A 24,160-nucleotide genomic window follows, 5' to 3' on the forward strand; every position below is an offset into this window, starting at 1 on the left:
GTCATCGTCTTGAAAGATGAACGAAAGTTGAACAGTATAGAGGCAATGAACGTTTATAGCGAGGTAATTCTCATGTATAGATGATAAAAAGACAAAACAAACTTGCTCATACCCAGTTTCAATATTTCCACAATCGGATTTAATGGGATGTTTACGTCGATCTCATTTGCCGTGCTCGAAAGGGGATCCGTTCGTTCCTGAAGATTTATGACTAACCCCTCGTGGCTGCTGAACGCATTTAGCTTCAGCGACCGGGTAACAACCTCAAAGTAAGCACTTGATATGGTACTGCATATACTCCAACCTCTCTATCTATGTCACAACATGCTAGATTCATTGGCATGCGTCTTATTCAGCTAAGACCGACACACAACTCCCTTCAACTAAAGTAAATCCCTCAGCGCAAGCCAAGGCTTGACATTCACCCTGGGAGCAAAGTACTGCCGCCGGCGAGATACCAGGAAGAGTAGTGCAGCTATCAGCGAGTCAGCACACTGTCACACATTTCATGAAGCCATCACTCACTCGACACCAGATTTGTCGCTCCCGAAGACACAACCGCCGCACGACTCCAGCTCAAGTGTCGTGTCGACGCACTGGATATCATGCAATAAGCTACAAAGATTAGTACATAGACAAACATCACCGGAACTTGCCTGAACTTCATCATGCTCTGACCGAATTTTGATTCGCTCTCACCTCATAGTCTCCTTCTTGGCTATCTCTCAACACCGGACAAGCCTCCAGTCCAACAGGACAAAGATCACCCTCCTTCTTTCCGCCAGACAAAATTCGCCGTTGGTGTTGTCTTTTCCTTACAGCTTGACTTGGCGTGACAGTCGAAATATATTTATGAATGAAGTAGGCTCCGATATCACAGTTGATCAAGACGGTCTCAGGGAAAGGTAGGATGTCAGATACGTCGGTGATACATCTACAGCTCCAATTCTTAGACTGATCGACCTGTATCACAGTGTATCGCAGGTCGGAGGTTGAGGTTGGACATGTCGACAAGCAATCTTCAGGGGAGTTAACAGGGAACGCGGCTGGTGATGATGGGTCGGTAAGATCGTAACATCCCGTGAACTCGTGTGTGGGTCTGGTGAGATATGACTGAACCAGTTTTTACAAGTCAGCAGCGGCATCTTCATGTTCTCTTACATCGCGTCACTCACTCCATAACTATCTCCCACAGCCTCAACGATGCAGACTCCAGTCGCATCACCATGTCTCCAAGTATCGATCGGAGGAGATGACTTTGAGCATCGACAATTCGGAATGGCGACTTCTTCGTTGGTGGGATCGATCGTGTACCAGAAGAAGCGTGGGGTGCCAAGATCTCTGATTGAAAGCATGTTGCCTTTACGGTGCACCGTGCACGTAAGTAAGTGTTCTTCGACTGAGATGCTCCAAGAATGACAGCGACTTACGATACATTCACCTCGATTGTTATGGGGAAGGTTGAATTCGGCTGGGTTTAGCCCTGTAATTTGACCACTTGCAGGGAAAGTGTAACATCCCGTGTAGCCAGCCGGAAAATCCTGCGCGATCGTGATTTTTGCAAGGGTGAGAAGGGAGGTTGAGATCAGTACTGTGGAAAGCATCTTTTCGATGTTTGACTTCAGTATGGCCAAACAAGATTGGTAGGAAGAGACAGAGCGGCAAAGATGATGATGCTATCAACATAAGTCATCTAGCCCTATTTGGAGTATGCTTACTACCGGCTTATCGGGCATCTTTTGATCGGTCGGTCACAGGACGATTTTAGTTGTGCAGCCTCGAGTTTCTGATTGATGGTAGTTGATTGATTGTGTGTATGTCACCATTTACTCAAGCTCCACCCCTTAGCCCTTGTCGCCGAGTGAAAGATTGACCCTCAGAGCCGAAAGACATGTCAACCCCTCCAGTGACCATATGAATTCTGTTATGCCGAACATTCTCTTGTGAATGGTCATTGAAGCTCTGCAAACGAGCTTCTTTGCCTCATTCCTGGTTAATCACCCCCTTCACACTTGATTCCCCGCTTGCATCTTCCGCAGGAATGTCAGTTTATAGATCAATTTTCGACAGAAGAGCTGGACGCATGCATGTCGAGAGTCCATATGTGACGTATAAAAACACAAAAATCAGTCTGACGAGAATTACGGTAGCTATCAGTCGTCTTGAGACACACAAGCTCCGTCAATCAAGACATATCCGTCCTCGCATTCTAGTACTTGGCAGGTACCTGATGAACATAGCACTGATTCAGGTGATACGCCAGGAAGGGATGTGCAGCTACATGACATGTGTCCTGATTAGTTTACTGGAAGGTCTTGCAGATTGTCAAGATCAGATTATGCAACTTACTCTACTCCGAAGGGATTGGCTCCAAATATACATCCACCACACGACTCCAGCTCGATGCTCGTATCGACGCACTGTAATGAATCCCGAAGTATGAGTAGCAACCATCTCAGCATTCGATCCTCCCAGTCGGAGTACTTATAGAGGATGTTAGACGTACCTCATAATCACCATGATGCCCTTCTACCGAAATTGGACAAGCTTCCAATTCTACCGGGCATAATGCGTCCTCGTCGTCCCTCTTCTCCAGTCCTTTGTATTTCTCTCTTCTCTTGGCAGCTTGGCTGGGACCCACGTTCCCAGGATATTGATAGATATACATCTTCCTCGTATCGCAATTCGCTCTCGTCCTTTGCGATACGGGTAAAAGGTCTTGCTCAGCATGTGAGCAACGGCAGAACCAATCCCCTCGAGGATCCGATTGAACTATGGCGTATCGTAAGGTCTTCTGAGTATCTCTGAAGATACAATTGTCTAAGCACCCCGCGATACCGAAGACTGTGAACGGTGTGGGAGCGGTGGAGCTGATGGCTGACCAACAGCCTGTGAAAGTATATGAGGGCTTAGTTTTGAATTCCTACTCATTCATGTGGGTGTTTTCAGTAAAAACAAGAGTCCCAGTACCATCAGTCCTTCACCTTCATGATTGTATACCGGCTAGTATGTCACGGAGTACTCACCGCATAGGTATGTCGTATACCGTGAAGCTCGCAACCTCCATATGGATCTCCGGCGACGTAGGGAACGTCAGCAGTGTAAGGATAACATCTACAATTGGGGACTGTCTTCCCCGGATTATTGGGATCGAGAGCATGCCAGAATAAGGCGAAGTTGTAATTGCTATTAGTCTGGAGACAATTCGCCTGATAAGCTCAAACGGTCAGATGACAAATACTTGACATTTCAGAAGGATCGTTAAAGCCTTTCGTTTGATGACTCACCACACATTGTTCTACGGTGGCAAATGGCAGAGTCGGATCAGAGGGATAAGAGTAAAAGGGTAATCCGTCGGATTCTAATTTGTGACAACCTATAAAACCTTTAGGGATGTTTTGAGCGCATATAGAAGTGAGGGTACTGATGAATAGGCAGGTGAGGATGGAGTACCATATCATCTTGAAGTAAACGATGGGGTGTAATCTGATATAGAGGGATGTATACTGCTACTTGATATATGACTCTTCGGATGATTGGAATCACACCAGAGACGACTGACCTTGTCCTAATCTTCAAGAAGCTTCGGTGAGGGCATATTAAACATTAAGTGGGAGGTCACCTGCTCCAAGTGCATAAAGCCATGTGTCATTCAGCAGTTCGTTGGTTTCTGTTGTGGAAAAGAGGCGATCCAAGACATAAATCAACCGGCGATCATTGATCGTTCGGGAGTCATTTGCCAGGATCCAGGATTGGACGGAAAGATCGACGGATGGCTTTGAGTAGAGCTCGTCTAGTGACATGTCAGTAACGCAATCAATGATCAGGTATGATTAGTGTAGTACAATCTGATTTGGCGATGCATTCTAACTATCTATCCTATAACACAACTCTATATAGCCAACCGTTCACAAACTAGTCATCTCAGTATTGTCAATGATCCGAATCATGCTGATCATGTTGTCATATATTGCTAATGACGATCAAAAATCGATCCTTGATCTTCCATCTTAAGCGGCGGTCACATGCTCCTCCTGCTCACCCTCTTTGCCTTGAGGATTCCATTCGGGAACTTGGAAGCTCCACGATCTACCTTCGTCTATCTTGCCTCTCTGTATACCCGTCATGGTATCTCGAAGTACTTTGATGATAGGGTTGGAAGGAATCTTGTACGTTTGGGATTGATATTGGATTTCACCGACAGTGACGACTACAACTCCAGTACCGCAGCCGAACATACTGTTGTAGCAGATGGTGGTGAGCAACATGGACGATCAAAGACACAAGAAGCAAGAATAGCACTGTGGGAGAACAAGAAAATCCGACACTCACCCCTTCAAAGTACCATCCTCCAAACCTTTGATGATCTCGGGCATACTGAAATCCCGTTCTACGACTCTGATCTTCTTGGGTACACCTTCTAATGGGAAGTCTCGTTTGTCCGAAGCGTGATCCTGAAGGAGCTCAATGATGGATTCACGAGTTATACCGGGGAGAACGATACCGTTGGACAAGGGCATAGTGATGAATTCAAGGTCTAATGGGAGACAGAAGGATGATCAGTCATCTGGAGGACACGAGGATTGGGAATCAATGATTATCACTGACATCCATCAGGAGCTTCTTTGATGATAAAAACGTTCATAGCTCCAGCTTCCGAGATGAAATCTTCTTTACCGTGAAGCCATAATGACATTGCGTATCCAGGCTTTTTAGAGATGTTGACGGTACCTATATGTATTATCTCAGTATGAACCACGTCTATAGAATCATAGTTGCTGAAATCAGCTACCCACCATAATTGGCTCCCAATTTGTAACTACCTGTTCCTCCTGGCCAAGCTCTGATGTACTCATTACAGGCATCTAATTTTATACCTTTATCACCTTCTGAAGAAGGGTATAAACCTAAACCCAAATTGAGGGTAGTGACAACGTATAACAGAGCTTCCGCGGCGAAGGCATCTTCCTTGATACCGAAACCTTCGGAGGTCTCGAGCAGGGTGGGTCGGATGTAGAGGTTGGATCCGTCAGTGGATGGGACGAGGGGTTGTTCTGTAATGATATGACTCGAATTAGTTCGTTTGCTGCTTATGAGGTCGAGTGAGACGATGATGCTTACCCAAAGCCATGAGTTTGGCAAATAATTCGAGTAATTCGTCGTTATCCCATTCGCACTACCTCAGATTATATCAGATATAGCAACTGGTATAGTTCTATACGAAAAAGATGTAAACTCACAGGCAGACCAAGTCTTCCCGCCGATCTCTTCAATCTATCAAAGTTCTTCTTAGGTCTGAATAATCTCAAATCACCTTTATCCGTCTTGTAGCACTACAGAAGAAAAGATGTGGTCAGCTCGAGATTTGAAGATTAACACTATAACAGTATTATTCACCTTCATACCCTCGAAACAAGTAACAGCGTATTGTAAGACACCTGCCAAGGGATCAAACGTGAGATCCTGCCTTGGACCTATCTTAGGTTGACCCCATCCTGATACTCTGTTCCAAGGGATAGTGAGCATATATCGACCATGAGATTCTTTGCCCGGCGGGACGACGTGGGTAGGGGGAAGTGGGGTGAAGTAGAGTGAAGATGCTTGAATGGGTGCCAAGGTATGGCCGTTGGTTTTGGTTGCTGTCATTTTCTCTGTATGACTGTTGTGGTGTACGATGCGAATAGATATGTGAGGTATAGACAGAAGAGGTAGTATTATCTATACCTTGCATGTGTTATCTATCGACTCGATATATTCCATTCAACTTTTTTGAGTTTACAGGTCTGACACACTGATCGCCGTCCTTTCGCACTAGCCGCGGCCGAATACAACGGAATACAGAGGGGCATTAGCGGAGATGACCGCTTAAATTAGGATATCCTCTTGGGAATTTTGTAATGGTGATTAGGATCAGAATTAGCATTTCTCAAAAGTGACGTGCATGTAGCATTTCAGCTGTGAAAGGTTCGAGCCATCCAGGAAGTTCCCTCTAAGTTTTGTCTGGTGTCTGATGACTTTGTAGTGTAACACGTTCTGTCGTAGAACCGAACTGTGAGTATCAATCTGGAGGCTGTATCTCTTACCCCATGGCTGCCTGCTTGGAGAGGTGCTGATACAATCCAGACCTCCTCCCAGTATAACGCGCAGACAATGCTAGATCCGTTGATGGTTTTCACAGGGGGACGATGTATTTAGGTGAACTTGGGGGGATGGGTCGGAAAAAGGTCAAGTAGCTCACTGATTCATATCGCACCCTGGGTTCGCTCAACCTTGAACGATACTTCACCCCAGACCTACGCTTTACCCTCCCCTTTGTCTCTCTGTCTCTGTCTCCGCTCTACTCTACTCTTCCTGCTCGTCATACCCAAAACATTTTTGGCTACTCCGGCTTGGAGACCCCACAGAAGACGCCTGATAGACACGCCACATGGACAAACACCGCGTATACCCGGAGTGATATGGGGAGATACGAGTGAATTACCTGATTAGGAATCGAGGGTCCATGCGCGTGGGTACTGGCGTGTGTGGGTCGATTCCTCTGGTCTGATGCCTTGTACACGTAAACCACATAGTAACCCATAGTGACAGTGAACAGTAATCCGCCACTTGCACTGTATACTGTTATACTCCCTTAGGATATCATGTTCAAGACTCATAACAAACAGTAGTCAACAATCAACAATAACAAACACCATAGAACAGACATTGGACATTAGACATTCCACACTCACTCATCCATACATCACATCATATCATCGCATCATCATAATCATCATCATCATTATAGAACCATATACACCACACCAACCCCAACCCATGTCAACAAGATATACCACGACATACCTTGGAACAAACACAGTGAGTACCGAGTACTGAGTGTAGAGTCACACTCCCTCCCCCTCACCCCTTCCCCCTCCTACGCGCTTGTCAATCCCCTTGTTTACTCCACCATGCACATATCACCAACCTTCTTCATCTGTCCCATCAGCATGAATGCATCCGTATCACTATGCATATATACATATCATGCTGACTTCACCTGCCCTCCGTCTAGCAGAAAACATACCTTCACATTCAGCAAAAACAATTACTCCACTTCCCCCTTTGTCCCGGTTCCGAGGAGGTGCAGTCTAGAAGGCGGTCCAGTCTGAGAGGGCATAGAAGGTCATCAGTCAGATCAACTATCGTCTAGCAGGTCATATGAAGTAGAGAGGTCCTTAGTAGGAAGACCCAGGACACATTGAATAAGCAATAGATTTCTCAATACTCTCGGCCGATTACGACCTCAAGAATATCAACCATATTTTCGTCCTGATAACATTGAATAAATCCGCAATAAACCATGGTGTCGCCTCCTTCTTCGCTGCCTTCGCCAACACCTTCTTCATCATCCCATTCGCATTTCCAGTCGATGTCCGCCATGCAACCCCCTAATCCCCCTCGAGTACCTTCAGCAGCATCCGGACACTCCGGACACTCAATGTCTTCAAAGATTCAGTATCCAAACGGAGTGAATAGTTACGAACAGAACCCATCACCAACTGGATACGGTGATTACAATCATCAACCTGGTCAACAACCTTACAATCCCAATATACCAGCAACGTTCTTGCCTCCCGTTACATCTTCACCACCACCGCATCCACCACCTTACGTCCCACCACCCCAGCATGCTATGGCACCTGATCCGATTCATTCGATAGCAACAAGTGGACCGGGAATGATGGGAATGGGGATGGGACCCATCTCACCTACGGGTATGATGACAGGATCTTGGCCAAATCACACTGGACCAATACCAGCGCCGGGTCCCAACGGATGGCGTGGTCAGGTGCAAGGTGGATATCCTTCGCAATCTCAGTCTCAGCCTATCTATGGTAGATCCGGATTGTCCAACGGTGGACATCATTTACCATCGAATCCAGCAGATATTTACGGTGGAGTGGGTAGATCATCTATCTCAGGCTCATCGATAGGCGGTTCAGGTCCAAGGCCAAATTCTGGTCCGGGTGAAAGTAGAGAACGTCGGCGAGATAGAGAGAGAAGAGAAAAGGAGGAGGACAGAGATGATCAGGAGGTTATAAGCACTATCTTTGTGGTTGGATTCCCGGATGATATGTCGGTGAGTACTTCTGTTCTGGCTCAGAAATACTGATAATCACCTGGACCACCGCCGCTTACCCTCATGTATTTTTCGCAGGAACGAGAATTCCAGAACATCTTCACATTTGCCACTGGATTCGAAGCTGCTACACTCAAATACCCCTCTGGCTCAAATCGGAAGGAACCAGCAGCTACCCTTCTAGCAGAACTCACTCAGTTAGCTGCTGCTCAAGCACAAGCTCAAGCTGCTGGTGAACCGTTCGACTATCCCCTCACTCAACCTGCTTTAGAGGAAGCTATGGCTTCTTTGACTATGGCTGCAACGGCTTCAACATCCTCATCGACTACTCCCTCAGCTGCCATGTCACTCACACCTTCGGCACCTTCTGGTCCAATGCTTGGTAACCCACCTTTACCTACTCGACGACAGACGATCGGCTTCGCAAGGTTCAAAACTCGCGCTGATGCTCTAGCTGCGCGTGAATCACTGCAAGGAAGGAAGATCGATGCTCTTACTGGAGCTACCTTGAAGGCTGAGATGGCGAAAAAGAACCTACACACCAAAAAACAGACGTCCGGAGAAGAACTGGTAGGATTGTTACTGAGATCAGGTCGATTGGCGAGTATCGTCAACCCATCCGGAACTCAGATAGGTCCGGGTATCCCTTCACAGATCATCCCTGGCGCTTCATCGTCTCAACCTCAGCCTTCATCAGCATCAGCAAGGGAAGCATGGGATTCTTGGCCCAACTCGACACCCAGCGAGAGAGAACGATCGAGTACCGATGAAAGCGTAGTCATGCTTCCTCCGCCCCAACCATATCCATCAACCGATACATCCTCGATGCCGCCACCACCACCACCACCACCACCACCACAATCCTTCATCCCAAACAACAACTACTCACAATCCAACCCATCTGCATCACCTTCACTCTCAGTGAAATCGCCCAATCAGCGGCCTATGGATTCTAAGGCTTTATTGGCCTTAGCAGAGGAAGCAGATGAGTTGGAAGGATGGAGTGTGAACGGCGCAGTGGGGATCGGTATCATGGATGGGTATCGAAACAATCGATCACTCCCTTATACCTCTTCAGCAAGGGGTCAAGGTCAAAATCAAGACGGTATGGGTATCCCCCCTTCTATATCCTCATACGGGGGAAATGGCCTTGGTATTGGAAGGAACGGTCAGAGTGATGCGACGTATGGGACTAGTCCACCTGGTGGGACGGGCAGTGATAGGTTATCAGACAACGGTAGAGCGTTATTGAGTGGTAACAACCCTGCGGATCAAAATCCCCCTGTGAGTATCGTCTCTTCCCGGCCTCTCTCCATAGCGCTCTGATCTTCACCTTTCTCTTGTCCATGCGTTGTATCCGCGGATTGGGAAGCTTACTCGGATAATTATGCTTTTGCAGATCAACACCCTCTACGTCGGCAACCTTCCGGCCATCTCACCTCCCACTCACCCACCCAACTTCCTGGAAGAATCCCTCAGAGGTCTGTTCTCTCGTTGCCCAGGATTCAAGCGCATGTCCTTCCGGCAGAAAATCAATGGACCCATGTGTTTTGTCGAGTTCGAGGAGGTGCTTTTCGCCAGTCAGGCTATCAAGGATCTATATGGACATAATCTAGTGAGCGAACCTTTTTGACATGCCCAAATGATTGACTCCTATCGTCCTCGTCACCACACCATACTAATAGTTTAATCTATGTTACAGGGTGGCTTGGTCAAAGGTGGTATTCGATTGTCGTACTCCAAGAACTCCCTTGGTCAACGTGGTAACGCTCATCCCTCCTCCCTCAATACCTCAATGTTCGGTGGTATCGCTCATACCGTCGCGCTCGCTGGCATGTCCATGACATCTCCTACTACCACTCCTGCTCACCCCATACCAAACAACAACGGTCAAGCTAGTCAAGGACCTGTCTCTGCTGGTCCCAATACTGGATATGGACTACAACTCCAACATGGTCCGCCTCAAGGACAACCACAACCGCCCGCTACTGCACCTATCCCCGACCATCGAGGGGAGAGCAATGGAAATGCCGGCCAGGCACAATCGACCAGCTTGTCACCTACGGCTCAACCCTTCAATATATCCTTACCCGACCCTACTTCTCCCCGATTACGTTATTTCACGCCTGGCAACTCGAACAAGGTACCCTCACCATCTGACGTAACTTCTTCATCCTTCACCGGCGGTTCATCCGCTGTCCCTATCCCGTCAGCCAATTCCGCCTTCCAGCCGTTCTCATCGTCGAACCCGTCATCAGGTTTTAGTCCGATGTCGTCACCAATCAGAACGCCTGCTAGTTTCAGCTGGAAATCAAGTGGCGCACCTCCGGGAGCTGGAAGTAGTGCGGGCGGATTTGGTGGATTTGATTTCGCTAGTACGGGTACCGCGTTGAGCAGTTTGAATGGCGCGGCTAGCGCTTGGGGAGCAGGAAATGCGTCAAGCGGTGACAGGAGGGATCAACAATGACCCATATTCGAGTTTTGATGATGTCCCATCTTCCTTAAATCGCCAATCTCTCTTTTTTGTTCATTGCATCGGGATTTGCATCACGACTCCCGCATGATTGTTCTCATGCTAGATTGGTCTAACACATCCCTTATCGTCATCCAACTCTTGTTTCTTCTTTTTCCTTTGGGTTTTGTTGGTGTAACATTACATGTGTCATCATACAGTTTGAAATTGCATAGTCTTCCTCTCGCAATATATCTCATTCATACACTATCTACTCCTGTGTATCCACATCTCTCGTCTTGTCTCCATTATATATCAATCATCATCACATTCGGTTTTTTCTCTTTCTATATATTTATCATCTGCAAGATCTCACACCATGATCACTCTTCTTGAAAAGTTGAATACTTGAATTCAAATGCATATCATATCTATCTAGGTGATCCTGACTAAAACAGGGATACTCACAGGTGGAATCACCTACTGGACCGAACTCGGTATAAATCATAGATGGGTAAGGGTTCGGGTACGATAGATTGTCGATCAGGGCTCATACTGACACATGTTCACATAACGTGCCTAAGGATCTATGGCGGCTAGGACTAAATTTAACCATGCTTGATCGTTCATGCTTAGACTCATTACGCAAGATCACCAAAAATCCTAGACATGTCAAGCCTACTGACAACAAAACATGCTAGCACTCCCCGAAACATGCTCGGGCTGTCCCATACCACCGTTCGATACACTACTCGAACGGCACAAGAAATACACTTCACTTACTTTACGTGACGAAGGTAGGAAAAGGATAGAGTAGTGGCACATTCGATTTCGGTTTTAAAGGGGTCTGCGTCAATCAGACTAGATGAACGATGCCAGGTCCATTTTTAGCAAGACCATCCGACGTAAAAGCGAAGGACGAAAAACCAGCAGTATTCAAAAGGAGATTCAACAAACTCTCATTCGGACCATTACTCGACTCGTTCGCCAATATCATCATCAGCACCATCAATCGCCATGATGACAATAACGATTGACACCTTGGTACTCTTACTGATAACCTGTCTGGGAGTGGTGGTCAAAGCGGATAATGCCTTTGCTGGATGTTTCTCGATATTACCTTCGGCAACTACACAGGTGACTGGAACTTTTACATCTGCAACTGCTTGTGATGTGAGTTTACGATTATTCTTCTTTCAATGCAGTAATGTTGGGGTCTGTGTAAATGATTATGATGGAGAATCATACTGACGCTTGAACTTGACCCTATCTTGCAGCAAGCATGTCAAAGCAACAAACACTCTTTCTATCAAAAATCATCTCAGTCATGCTACTGTACCGACAAATATCCGTCCGAAGGATATTTCCAATATGGAACAGCAGATACATGTTCAGATCCAACATATTATGATGCCCGAATCACACATACCTCTTTCACCTGGAGTCCATCTTGTTATTCCACTGCTCCGGGCGGAGTGACATTCAGTACGTTGACAGGACCAGATACGTGTTTGAAGAATTGTGGGACAAGTCTAGGAGCGGTATTTTACGTTAGCAGCGCTGTGAGTGTCAATCTTTCGCTTGTTGATTTGATATATGAGAAGAGCTAATCGGACAACAAACGAAAATAGAATGGTAATTATCAATGCGGATGTGGTCAGCCGACGAGTTTCGGTAGTACAACGCAATGTGGACCTGGGACTTACTTTGTGAGTGTGTTTATTGCTATTTTAATTGAAATTCAACTGACGCCAATGCTCAGTATTACTACCACACGGCGGCTCAAGCATCCCAAGGTCTCAGTAGGAAGAGACGTCTCGAAGAAGCGAGAAGGCGAGCTGTTCCTGCGTATTGTCCCAGGGGGCTTACTGCATGTCAGGTCGGAGAAACAAACGGAGCGTACGAAGTGAGATTCATCCTATTTGAGCGGAATGGAAGGAAAGATGTCTGATGTCCCCTCAGTGCATCGACACTACTTCCGAATTGGAGGCTTGTGGCGGTTGTCTTTATGGTGCCCTCGGCTCGAGTAATGCCACCGTTGGACAAGAGTAAGTTGCCAACAATTACTGTAGTGGAAAGTCAGCTGACAGCCCTGAGATCATAACTCGTAGTTGTACGACTATGCCAGCTGTAATGGGAGGTGTGACTTGCGAGAATGGTCAGTGCGTAGCATATAAATGTAAATCCGGATTCGAGTTAGTAAATCAGCGGTGTGTGGAATCCAAAAGCCATAAGAGCAAGAAACGATGGTAGGAGGTCTATGGTATTTAACGTCTTGCATCGATTTTTTTCTTTTTTATTCCGGTTCGTGAGTTTAGGTTTATAATGGTTATTGATACTGGACACTTCTTGCATTGTTGTACACAAACATGGTGGATATTTTACCAAACTTACTATACAGAAATGAGGAAAAAACCTTACTTAGGTTGTAGAGGTCCTTTAGCAGGTCCGTTGACTACTTCACCTTTACAGGTGAATCGCGATCCGTGCACTGGACAATCGAAAGATTTCTCGGCGGTGTTCCAGGCGACGATACCTTTCAAGTGGCTATACCATCTCGAGTCAGTCAAGTTCATAGCCACAATCGTCAAGTGTGATAACTTACGGACACACAGCCGTCATCTTGTGAATTCCGCCGGATTCATCCTTGTACACAGCTATAGGGCTTAATCCCTCTCTGACAACATCACCCTCACCAGGGACAAGATCTTCTATATCCTTCACAGTCTTGGTACATGCCACGGCCCATTTGGTATAGTAAATTTGATCAGACAAATTCTCCTTGACCATATCTGGTAAGGTCTTCAGGGCCTGCTTCAAGTGAGATCCACTGTGTTGTCGAGATGGCGAGAAAGTATGTGCCCATAAATTCTCTTTACCGAGAATGAGATCGGTGATGAGTAAACCTCCGATGGCAGCATAGGTAAGACCATCACCGTTATCACCAGCTAGGTGCGAAGGCATTGTTAGTGATGGACAGGGTGTTACTTGGATATTCACTCACTGTGGACATAAACATTGTTCGTTCCAGGGTTTCGACCGATGTAGGCGATTCTGTAGATGGATCAGTCTTGTTCGTGCGCGAAATCACATGGTAACTTACCCATCTGAAGAATCCAAGACTTGACCACTCCATTTGTACTCTACTTCTCCGGCGGCAGTCCATCTTTCCCTAGCCCATGATTCCAATCGCTGGAATCTCTCCTCATAATCATCATGTTGACCGACTTTTTCATCTTCACCTCCAACGACCAGCAGGCTGTAGCCTTCTTGCTTGTGTGGTGTGACTCGGACATAGTGATATGGATCCGCAAGATCCCACCATAGTGCTTCTTCACCGTTTGATGACACTGAGGAAGTAGGGATCTTCAAGGCCACCGCGTATGTCCGGAATGCCTCGACTCGTTCGATCATAATCAGCTGTAGTATACCGATCGAGATCAGCGCGAGTTCTTATACATGTAAGCGAGAACTTACTTTTTGCAAAGGAACATTGGTAGCCATTACCAAAGCTTCAGCCTGGATCTTCTTGTCATTATCTAATATAGCAGTAACACCACCGTTCTCCTCTTGGTAGTTCATGTATCTCGTCTTCTCATAAATCTCACCGCCCATGTCAGAGACCACTTTCGCCAAGGCTTGGAGGTACTTGGTAGGATGGAACGTAGCTTGATTACCGAATCGTACAGCTGGCCCACTCTTGAAACCTTTGATACAAGCGTCATTGACGATCGACACGTCTAGTTTACCAGTCTTCTCAGCAGCATCATATAATTCTTCAAGAGTGTCAAGTCGGAACTCCCTTGAACTTGTGGGTAGCCCGTGGAACATGTATCCTGGAAGGCGAACGAAGTCACAGTCTATCTTGTGCTTGTCGACGATGGTAGCAATTCGATCAATCGCTGCTTGTTGTGCAGCAGCGATTTGGGCTGTACCTTCTGCCCCATGCAGATTCTGTAATACGAGCTCGGTCAGCATTATCCGTTGTGCGGCGAGACAAGAATAACTTGTTGTAGACATACCAAGAAGTCGTTGTATTCGTTATCCGCCGATAAGTGGCCCGTAGTTCTACCAGTTTCTCCAGATCCGATTTCTATCAAGCGGTCAGGCTTGTAACACATCGAGCGTAGAAACAGTACTTAGGACTCACTTCCATCCTCCAGCAACACAACCTTCTTCATGCCTGAGCTGAGCAATTCATATGCGATATGTAGTCCAGCTATACCTCCTCCGACGACCACCACATCTGTCTTGGTATCTTGGGTGAGTTCAGGATATGAGGGTGGTTTGGACAAGAGATCATCCCTTTCCAACCATACTGTACTTGGTTTCAGCGATGGTCCCACATGTCATGAATTCACTCACCTGTCTTAGTAGCACCTGAAGAGTCTGTTCCGGACATGTTTCTGATAGCGGCGTAAGGTCTAGGGACTCCCTGGTGAGTAGTGATATTCCAAGCGAATCTAGCTGATCTGATGGGCGATGATTTAATCCTTAAAATAGTTGCACAACTTCGTCTTAACAGAAGCATCACGCGGTGGTTTTGGAAGAAGAAAACGCAGGAGATGATACCACCTAGAGTGGGTTTTGTATTGGACCAATCATGGGGATCACGATGCACACCGGTTATCGATCTGGAGACACTGCATTGTATGTATGTATCATTGAAATGCGAAAAGTGATCACAAGATTCCAGCAAACCAAACAGCGCGTCATAACGTGATGGACATCAAGGCACTGCGGGGTAAAACCAACCATAACTATCGATATCAGACTATGACGACGTGGGATGACGAGCCAATCAACCTTGGGCGATTTCACTAATCTCTCACAGTCCACAGTCCACACGCAGAATTGTGTCATCTGGTAATCCTGCAATCGTGCACAATCAACGATTGATCCATTCGTTTCAATCCATCAAATCGATCTGGATAGTCTCAAAGATCGGAGCTTTTGCCTAACCGAGGATCAGCTCGGATCGATAAGTTACACAAGTCCTGCCCAAATCGCCAATAGGAGTGTCTGCATGCGAAATCTTGATCGATCCCAGCACATGAACCCAAATGTTACTTCTATTGAGTAAGCTCGATAGCCGAGGAGCATTGCGGTTTTGCCATAAATCGACTCCAGAAGAACAGGTCCTTCCAGGATCCCTGTCTGCGAATGCCAAAGTACGTAGCCGGAAAGAAATCGTGGAACATGAGCGACCAGGCGACAAGCCGTCTATGGCTCATGAAATGAATGGTTCAAGTGTGTCAGGATCAGCTCCACCGCTATTGTGTGTGTTTGTGAACAAAAAATGGGCATGGTCGTCAGAGGCTCATGCATGAATAGCTCGTATTCCGAGCACTCTTACAAGATAAAACACGACCTTCCATATCGAGCGTCCCGCAGGTTGTGGTGTGATGTTGAAGAACTATACTGACTCTTTTGGTTGGTACTCTAGAGATAGGGAGCGGCCTAGGTCCACATGCTGGCTGGTACCACGAAAGACAAGTAGCTTCGCAGGTCGATGATACCCCTCAACCTCAACAACACCCCTTTGGCTCATCCCTCTTACATCCAACGACGACGGGGCCAATCATCAATGCGCGCGAGCTTCACCGGCCAGGCTGACTTCGGATCATGGTATTTGGGTCTTCGAAGAATACAAATCCGCACGGAATATTCAAGATGGCATGATTGATCATCTTTCGCATTTAGCCGAAGATTGCGCAATCTCACGTTACGGATCAACATTGGTACTTGCCCATCAGCCAAGACCGATAGATTGCCAATATGCATGCATGATTCCATTATTTGCATGCAGCGAAGCAGAAAAGTTCGTCGGAAAACCGACAGGATGTAGGTATGCAGGGAACATGGTGGGATAGCCTAGTGTTCAGCCTAAATTTTATCTCTGAAAACTTGTTTTCATTCCTCTGCGTACAGGTGGCCTTCTGGTAACGTTCGACACTGATAGAGAAATTCACCATGGGCGAGTATTACCAATTTAAACAACCAGTAAAGCGAGTAGCTATCATAGGAAGTGGTCCAGGAGGTGTCCCAGCCGCTCGACAACTACGTGATGCAGGTTTAGATGTTACTGTCTTCGAGCGACAAGACGATGTTGGCGGTATCTGGAATTGGAAGGAAGAGACTACTGGGCCGCTCTCGGTGCCCACTCCTCCGCCGTCAGTTGGCGCATTCACTCCATCATGGGGTCAGGATGGTGTGTATGAAGACCCAAACCGAAGTCGTCGAAATCTCTTCAACCCACCCAATCCATGTTATTGGAACCTAACGAATAATGTGCCGACCAAAACCTTGGCCGTGAGTTGATCCGTAGCCCTTCTATCACTCCCGCTGATTTCATGTGTAGTTTAAAGACTTTCCGTACCCTCCTGATACACCGGACTGCGTTCCTCATTGGGAATTAGCGAATTATGTGAGAAGATATTGGAAACACTTCAACTTGGCGCCAATCACCCGGTTGAACACGCGAGTTGAGAACGTAACAAAGACCTCCGAAGGAAAATGGGAACTGAAGCTGAGAACGTTAGAGGAACTGGAAGGTGATAGAGTGAGAGAGACATCATACAAGGACGTGAGTCGGAATGTCGTACGATATGAAATCGGCGTTCATGTGGTTTGAGCAGTTATTCGATGCAGTTCTTGTCGCTACTGGTCATTACAACGCTCCTCTGATACCCAATGTACCAGGCGCAGGACAATGGTACGGACGATGGCCTGAAGCCTTCCTTCATTCTCAAGGATATCGCCGACCGGAAGTGTATGCTGGGAAGACTGTTCTCATCATCGGTGCGGGTACCAGTGGAATGGACATTGCTCGTGATCTAACTCCTCACGCATCTAAGATCCTTGTTTCTGCTCGAGTGAGCAACAGCGCTCCCAGTGGATACCAAGCTTTCCGAGCAGCACAGCGATCGAGATCGACGGAAAAGACAGAGGATTTGGAAGAGATCAGAGCTTTCAGGTCGATAGAGACTGTGGAAACGATCGAAGATGCAGAGATTGAACTGGTCGATGGAAGGGTGATAAGTGGAGTTGATCATATCATCTTCTGCACTGGATACCAGTACTCGTATCCGTTCCTACCACAATTTCATCGAGACCCAAACTCACCTCAAGCTCCTAATAGTCCAGAACCGCTTGTAGAATGTGGTGATCAGGTTCTCAATCTCTACCGTGATGTGTTTTATATTCCAGATCCAACTCTCACTTTCATCGGCATTAGTGTCAACACCTCCGCCTTCTCCTTCTTTGAATATCAATCCATTTCCATCGCTCGGGTGTTCTCTGGGAAAGCAAGACTTCCTAATCAAGAGAAGCAACAAGATGCTCTGGAAAAAGTGATTGCTAAGAAGGGCAAGGGTAAATTCCGACATTTCATGGGACAAGAAGGCGAACGAGAATATGTTCGAGATACTGTCGCGTGGATCAACTCAGACGCTGAATGGTCTGGTTCCGAGAAGATTGAAGGACATTCGAAGGAATGGTTGCACGAGAGTGATCAGATAGAGATCAAGATAGCCGCCAAGTATGGAGTTCAGCCAGGAGGTCTAGCGGATTTGGGGGGTAATGCGGATCCTGTAACAGTACCAGAAAGCGTAAATAAAGTAGAAGTAGGACCCATCGAGTGTGGGATACAGTTGACACCCAAGCCAATCGCTGCTCCTGCATAGATTCAGATTGTTGATATATGTAGATATGCATTTTGTCCACCATAAGCTCTTCTGAGCTAGATAGAAGGCCATGTGACTGAATTACACCAGGGCTCAGAAAATCACGTGAAGGTCGCTCACTGAACTTCTGGGATTCATTGCCTTCGCGCTATAGTACGCATCCCAACTCAATACAGTTCTGTTTGCATACAGGACCGATAGCAGTATCAGTGCTCACAAAGTTGAACAGTATCAGCAATGCCGCGCACGATATATGAGATCGCTAAGGACGCTGATGGACTAGGCACAGGCTCAAACCGTCACTACACAAACCATTTTTGACAGCCTGACCTCTTCAAGCTGGTGAGCCATATTCGAACAATCGAGCCGCTCTAATCCTTCTTAACGGTTGTTGAATTATATCGGTTTCTTCCACGGTTGAGCCAAATCTGCAGCTGACTAGTGATTCAGTTCCCTCCTCGCCTCAGGGTGCACACCAGCTGCTTGTTGCATCCTTTGTCGGAAACCTCATCCTCCCACATCTCGAGCCGTGTGACTGGCTCCAATTGCAGGAAATAAAAATACGCAGTGAAATTGGAGCTGTAGCGACCACCGCGGCTGCCAGTCTCGGATTTGACATGGCGAAAATCAAATACAATCTTTCAATGCGACTTCACCCATTATGCACTTCCACTCCACACTTGGATGATTGAATGCTGCGTCGCTTCAGCTTCACCGCTGTGGTAGCTCTCGGCCGCATACAAACTCTTCACCACCTCTCCAGCTGCCGCCGTAAGCGCTGGGGGCGGATGAGCCTATCAGATATGTCACCTTTTGACCTGGACTGGAAATTTTTGGCAGCCTCGTCCCTGAGTTTCGATCTCCCGCCTAAACGAGTTACTTGCAGATACCGCACAGGAGGGCAAGAATCCGACTTGGCAGTGTGTATTTCTGGCCTGTACCTAAAAATTAATCGGCAGGATTTTTCCCGGATTCCTTGTCAGATAAGCCAGACGATGAGCTCCAACAGAAATAACGAGATCGGCCGAATAAGGGTGTGAATTTTTTTTTATCAGATAGATATCTCTACGACCGATCATGGCTGAGAATTTGGTGGGTACTCGACTACATATATAGTGAGCGGATCAGTCAGTGAGGGCATCACGCCTTTCTCCTCTCAACATTTAACAAGATCAGAACCCACCATCAAGTACCGTTATGTCCCATTCCCAACAAACGGAGCTGACGCATCAAGCAGTAGCAGATCTGGAACCAAGCTACGTGCCAAACAACACGAGTCAAGGCCCACTGGCTACTGAGGGCTCGGATAAGGAGAAAAACATCGAAAATGACGGTTCAGCACTTCCTCAACTATCGCATCGACCTCCCACAACTGAAGATGGATATGACAATCAGTATAAAAGCGAGGATAAGCCCGATGAAGATATTCAGGAGGGTGTAAGAGAAGCTGAAGCTCTTACTCTTACCTGGACAAGGAAATGGTTGATCGTAGCCTATGCCATGTGAGTGAATCGTATCATATCCGACAGAAAATGAACTCATCCCTCGCAGTATGTTCCTCCTCTACCTCGTTCGAGCATTCGAGAGCTCGGTCACCTCTAACCTTGGTCCTTATATCGTTTCCGGTTTCGAGGCACACTCCCTTATTCCCATCATCTCCATCGTTGCGGACATCATGGGGGCCGTCACCTATCTTACCGTTGGTCGAGCTGTCAATGTATTCGGAAGATTGAAAGGTCTGATCGTGTTAGTTGGACTCGCTACGATCGGAATGATACTCAGTGCTACTTGTAACAACATTGCTACATACTGTGCTGCCCAAGTACGTTCTCCATCTGCAACTGCCGGGGCCTGATGCTGACGATTATACAGGTGTTCTATGCTGTCGGTTTCGCTGGTATGATCTTCTGTGTCGACATCATCACCGCCGATACATCGTCGCTCAAAGATAGAGGTCTTGCCTACGCTTTCACATCATCGCCATACATCATCACTGCTTTCGCAGGATCTAAAGCATCCGAAGGGTTCTACGAGTCCAACTGGCGATGGGCTTACGGAGGTTTCGCGATCATCCTTCCAGCTGTTGCCACTCCATTGATCGCAATCATGTTCTGGAGTAAACAGAAGGCGAAGAAGAATGGGTTACTCCAACCCCGAAAGCTGTCCGACAGGAGTTTCGTTCAATCGTTATGGTACTATGCTGTTCAATTCGACAGTGAGTGCTAGGTCAACTTGCATCATGAACCAAGCTGACCGCTTCATCCTCCTCAGTCTTCGGCATGTTCCTCGTCGCCGGTGGTCTCACCCTCTTCCTCCTCCCCTTCTCACTCGTGTCCACCTATGAAGACTCATGGAAGAATGGAGGTATCATCGCCATGATCATCATCGGCGGTCTCATGCTGATCTCCTTCGCCTTCTTCGAACGATATCTCGCCCCCGTTCCTTTCATTCCTTGGAATCTCTTGGTGTCTAAAACTGTCCTTGGCACTTGCATCTTTGACTTCATATACCTTATTGCCTACTATTGCTGGGCGAGTTACTACACCTCTTACCTTCAGGTCGTATATGACGTTTCGATCTCCGTCGCTGGGTACATCAGCAGTGCCTCCGACGTCGTCAACGGTGTATGGTTAATCGCCGTCGGTATTCTCATCAGAAAGACTGGATATTACAAATGGCTCATGTGGCCAAGTGTCTTGCTCTATGTCTTATTCACCGGTTTACTCATCTACTTCCGAAACCCCAACCAGTCCGTCGGCTTCAACGTGATGTGTCAAATCTTCCTTGCTATCGCTGGTGGTACTCTGGTCATCTGTATGCAAGTCGCCGTCCTCGCTTCTGGTAGTCACAACGACTCTGCTGCGCTTCTCGCCATCCTCAGCACATTCGGCAATGTCGGTGGGGCTGTGGGTAACTCAATTTCCGCCGCCATATGGACTCACACATTGCCCAACGCGTTGGCTTCTCGACTTCCTGCTGACACAATCGATCTTCTGGACGATATCTACGAAAGTCTCGACGTCCAACTGTCTTACCCAATCGGTGACCCAACTCGTACCGCCATCATCGAGGCTTATGGTGTAGGTCAAAAACGAATGTTGATCGCTGGTACTGCCATCATGGTCCTCTGTTTGGGATGTCTCCTGTTCATCAAGAATATCAAGGTGTCGGAAATCAAGCAAGTCAAGGGTATGCTTTTCTAATCTGGATATCTTCACACGTACATACATAGACCATTATAATATGCATTTCATCTTATTGGATACAGCTTTTTTGCAGGGCATGTCTATTCAGTTATGTTATGATGTCGATATGAGTTCGCATATACGGTGAATACTGGTTGGGCAAGAAAGTACGATGCACTATAACTGGAGCGATATATAGATAGCAGTAGCAACATCATACCTGACGCTTGAGAACACACGCACGTCCATATACGTCACTCGATTTGTGGAGATGTCGACCCAAGATGGACCTTTCATAAGTTTCGATGCATAGTAGACATACACCATCGACACACTATCACCCTCGTGAGAGACGATCAAGAAGATAGGTTGAATTCCTGTGAGACCTCGACACACCTTCACCTTACTAAGTAGCTCAACTCAGTAATACCCGAACAGGTCTGCAATTTCGGATATACTGGGGCGGTCGACTACCTTTGGCGACATTGTTTGATGTGTCTTCCGTTTCGATAAATCTACATATACATATGCATATACACAGGTACATTTGGCAGCTACGTACCCCAAACCTCCAGGCCGACGCAGTCAAACAAAGAAGCCTTAGAGGACTTTCTCGGGCTAGATTCTGAGAGAATTTCATTATCGTAGGCCGGGCAAGTGGCAGAGGAATTTTGAGTGAACGTAGAATCGAGCAGCAAACCATATGTCCCGTCCCTGATTTAGCAGAGCGAAGTCAGAACATAACAAATAAGGATCTGACATGTATATTAGACATGATTGCACTCGTGAGAAGAGCACTTACCCACCGCCGAAAGAAATGAAACCAGATTCGCAAAGAGCAAAGTACTGATTTTTGCCTGTCCAGCGGTAGACCCGGACACCGGACACAGCGTCAAGCTTGAACAAGAATCTGTAAAGCAAAGTTCACGAGTTTCAGTATGTTGTCATAAACAGTCTTTCGAAAGGCTTTATCGCGAGGATTTGCGGCAGGATTCAATGGTGTAGGGAGGCAAGAAAGATGCAACCTAAAGGCAGGTAGATGCACTCCGCCAGAACCAAACTTACGATTCGCCAGTTCCATAATATGTTCCTTCCCGCTTTACGATGGACTCGTTGATATAGGCACCAAATCGATTACCTCGACCATCGCGGACGACCAACAAATTGCCGGAAGTCCTGTGAGTCTGTCCATACCGTTCCACCAGGCGATAAAGAGTAGACAGTGAAGCACCATGCTGATCAAGGGAAACTACAGGAATTATGAGCTTTCATCGAGCTGACTACATACTCACATAGAAGGGTCCAATTCCCAGACAATCGTTGACGGGGAGGTAAGTGACCACGCAGCTGCGTTATAAGGACATCAGCAAGGAGAGTGAAAGTGCGAGCCAAAGGACTTTACCTTATCTGCATCTGCTGACGTCAAGACTGGTGCAGTGCTATCACGTCTACCAGACAAGGTGACCTTTCCCCATTCATCGTCTTTGTCGTTATATCTTGGTGAAGCATTCTGGCGAGGGTCGAAACCAGGCGCACCCGATGGTGCCCTGTAGCTTCCTGCAACTTGTTCGGCAGTTGCAAAAGGGCTCTGATGGGTGATATCGATAGGAACGGGTTCGGCATGTTTTGTGCTTGCTACATGTTGATTTTCAGTAGGAACGATGTTATGAGGAGGGATAAACGTAGAGTTGGTAATAGCAGATCGCCATTTCGATGCAATTTTAGACGTTGTTGCTAACGTGTCTAGAAGCTTTGAGTGATGAGGAGGACTTCTCGTTATCGTTCGACGAAGATCTGAGCCTTCAGAAGATGAGCTGGGATTTGGCGAGCCCACTAAGCTTATACCAGGATCGTGTTGTTGTACTTTGCGCATCTCTCTTGCAGCGGCATCATCTTTAGGTTGATGAGCTGGATGAAAGATGATATCGTTACCAGCATCCGTGACGATAGGCGGTGAGCTGAGACTAAGAGAGAAATATGGTGATGACATACGTCTTGGCGATTTCAGAGGAGGGGGAGGAGCGTAATCTGGGGATATCTCTGAAGGACGAGGTGGTAAATGTATATGTACTGGAGACATGGACCGTCTGCTTGGTTGAGGTGAGTAGTGAGGTGTTGAAGGGGGGACTTTTGGATTGTTGTGGGTCCGATGAGGTGTCACATCCTCCCATACATCTCCTCCTAGTAGATCTACATCCATAGAGACCGGTGTTGTACTCTGAGAGGGTCTCTGTGAAGACGACTTGTTAGCCCTCTCGAGGGTGGAATGGTCAAAGGAACCTAGCAAATCGTCATCATCCAGCAAGGATGCAGTGTTTGAGGTCGGGATTCCCGTAGGTTGAGAGACAGGGTGAGAGTGGAGCTGGATTGCAGGATCCTGATGATGACGCTGCTGCTGCTGCTGCAATGGTGGGGCTGACAGAGGTGCCGAGTTGAATGACCCGAAGTCGGCAGAGGAAGAAGGTTGATGAGTTGAGGATGACGAGGATGGAGGTGTCGGCGAGACAGGGAGTGCGCGTGGATTGTTGGGCGGCAGAGTGAGATCGTTGAGGTCGTTGCTGTCGTGACTGTTCATGGTTTTGATACATATGAGAATGAAATGAACCGATGAATCAATGAATGATTGAGTTTGGATGATGAATTGTTGAATGACTCACTGTTCGACCACCTCCACTCGTTCTCTTGAGAATTATCATGAAATCATTTTGATTCTTAT

At 47.1% G+C, this 24,160-nt stretch overlaps 9 protein-coding genes across 9 annotated transcripts; 4 read left to right on the forward strand and 5 right to left on the reverse strand.

Moving 5' to 3' along the window:
• Positions 1-348: 348 nt before the first annotated feature.
• V865_004538 (uncharacterized protein) lies at positions 349-1,437 on the reverse strand (the record flags this gene model as incomplete). The annotated part of the gene is made up of 5 exons (XM_066228318.1): positions 349-475; positions 526-596; positions 700-1,113; positions 1,176-1,360; positions 1,431-1,437. 5 exons carry the CDS (start codon positions 1,435-1,437, stop codon positions 349-351), a joined length of 804 nt encoding a protein of 267 aa, XP_066084415.1.
• A 716-nt stretch (positions 1,438-2,153) lies between these two features.
• On the reverse strand, positions 2,154-3,461 carry V865_004539 (uncharacterized protein; the record flags this gene model as incomplete). The annotated part of the gene is made up of 5 exons (XM_066228319.1): positions 2,154-2,277; positions 2,350-2,420; positions 2,507-2,923; positions 3,027-3,209; positions 3,288-3,461. 5 exons carry the CDS (start codon positions 3,459-3,461, stop codon positions 2,154-2,156), a joined length of 969 nt encoding a protein of 322 aa, XP_066084416.1.
• A 549-nt stretch (positions 3,462-4,010) lies between these two features.
• Positions 4,011-5,646, reverse strand: V865_004540 (uncharacterized protein; the record flags this gene model as incomplete). The annotated part of the gene is made up of 7 exons (XM_066228320.1): positions 4,011-4,239; positions 4,333-4,537; positions 4,609-4,731; positions 4,797-5,054; positions 5,122-5,176; positions 5,241-5,333; positions 5,398-5,646. 7 exons carry the CDS (start codon positions 5,644-5,646, stop codon positions 4,011-4,013), a joined length of 1,212 nt encoding a protein of 403 aa, XP_066084417.1.
• Positions 5,647-7,342: 1,696 nt separating this feature from the next.
• Positions 7,343-10,589, forward strand: V865_004541 (uncharacterized protein; the record flags this gene model as incomplete). The annotated part of the gene is made up of 4 exons (XM_066228321.1): positions 7,343-8,122; positions 8,201-9,406; positions 9,522-9,737; positions 9,825-10,589. 4 exons carry the CDS (start codon positions 7,343-7,345, stop codon positions 10,587-10,589), a joined length of 2,967 nt encoding a protein of 988 aa, XP_066084418.1.
• A 1,002-nt stretch (positions 10,590-11,591) lies between these two features.
• V865_004542 (uncharacterized protein) lies at positions 11,592-12,827 on the forward strand (the record flags this gene model as incomplete). Its single annotated transcript, XM_066228322.1, has 6 exons — positions 11,592-11,747; positions 11,852-12,136; positions 12,206-12,283; positions 12,337-12,480; positions 12,537-12,622; positions 12,686-12,827. The coding sequence occupies 6 exons, from the start codon at positions 11,592-11,594 to the stop codon at positions 12,825-12,827; spliced, it is 891 nt and encodes a 296-aa protein (XP_066084419.1).
• Positions 12,828-12,991: 164 nt separating this feature from the next.
• Positions 12,992-15,105, reverse strand: V865_004543 (uncharacterized protein; the record flags this gene model as incomplete). Its single annotated transcript, XM_066228323.1, has 8 exons — positions 12,992-13,121; positions 13,180-13,522; positions 13,579-13,628; positions 13,678-13,994; positions 14,052-14,528; positions 14,597-14,667; positions 14,725-14,892; positions 14,940-15,105. The coding sequence occupies 8 exons, from the start codon at positions 15,103-15,105 to the stop codon at positions 12,992-12,994; spliced, it is 1,722 nt and encodes a 573-aa protein (XP_066084420.1).
• Positions 15,106-16,547: 1,442 nt separating this feature from the next.
• Positions 16,548-18,259, forward strand: V865_004544 (uncharacterized protein; the record flags this gene model as incomplete). The annotated part of the gene is made up of 3 exons (XM_066228324.1): positions 16,548-16,886; positions 16,936-17,160; positions 17,213-18,259. 3 exons carry the CDS (start codon positions 16,548-16,550, stop codon positions 18,257-18,259), a joined length of 1,611 nt encoding a protein of 536 aa, XP_066084421.1.
• A 1,197-nt stretch (positions 18,260-19,456) lies between these two features.
• On the forward strand, positions 19,457-21,462 carry V865_004545 (uncharacterized protein; the record flags this gene model as incomplete). Its single annotated transcript, XM_066228325.1, has 4 exons — positions 19,457-19,761; positions 19,811-20,081; positions 20,132-20,474; positions 20,531-21,462. 4 exons carry the CDS (start codon positions 19,457-19,459, stop codon positions 21,460-21,462), a joined length of 1,851 nt encoding a protein of 616 aa, XP_066084422.1.
• A 536-nt stretch (positions 21,463-21,998) lies between these two features.
• On the reverse strand, positions 21,999-24,019 carry V865_004546 (uncharacterized protein; the record flags this gene model as incomplete). The annotated part of the gene is made up of 5 exons (XM_066228326.1): positions 21,999-22,158; positions 22,247-22,354; positions 22,510-22,693; positions 22,737-22,791; positions 22,847-24,019. 5 exons carry the CDS (start codon positions 24,017-24,019, stop codon positions 21,999-22,001), a joined length of 1,680 nt encoding a protein of 559 aa, XP_066084423.1.
• Between the last annotated feature and the right edge of the window lie 141 nt (positions 24,020-24,160).

This window comes from Kwoniella europaea, chromosome 1 (assembly GCF_036810445.1).
Source record: "Kwoniella europaea PYCC6329 chromosome 1, complete sequence".
NCBI lineage: Eukaryota > Fungi > Basidiomycota > Tremellomycetes > Tremellales > Cryptococcaceae > Kwoniella > Kwoniella europaea.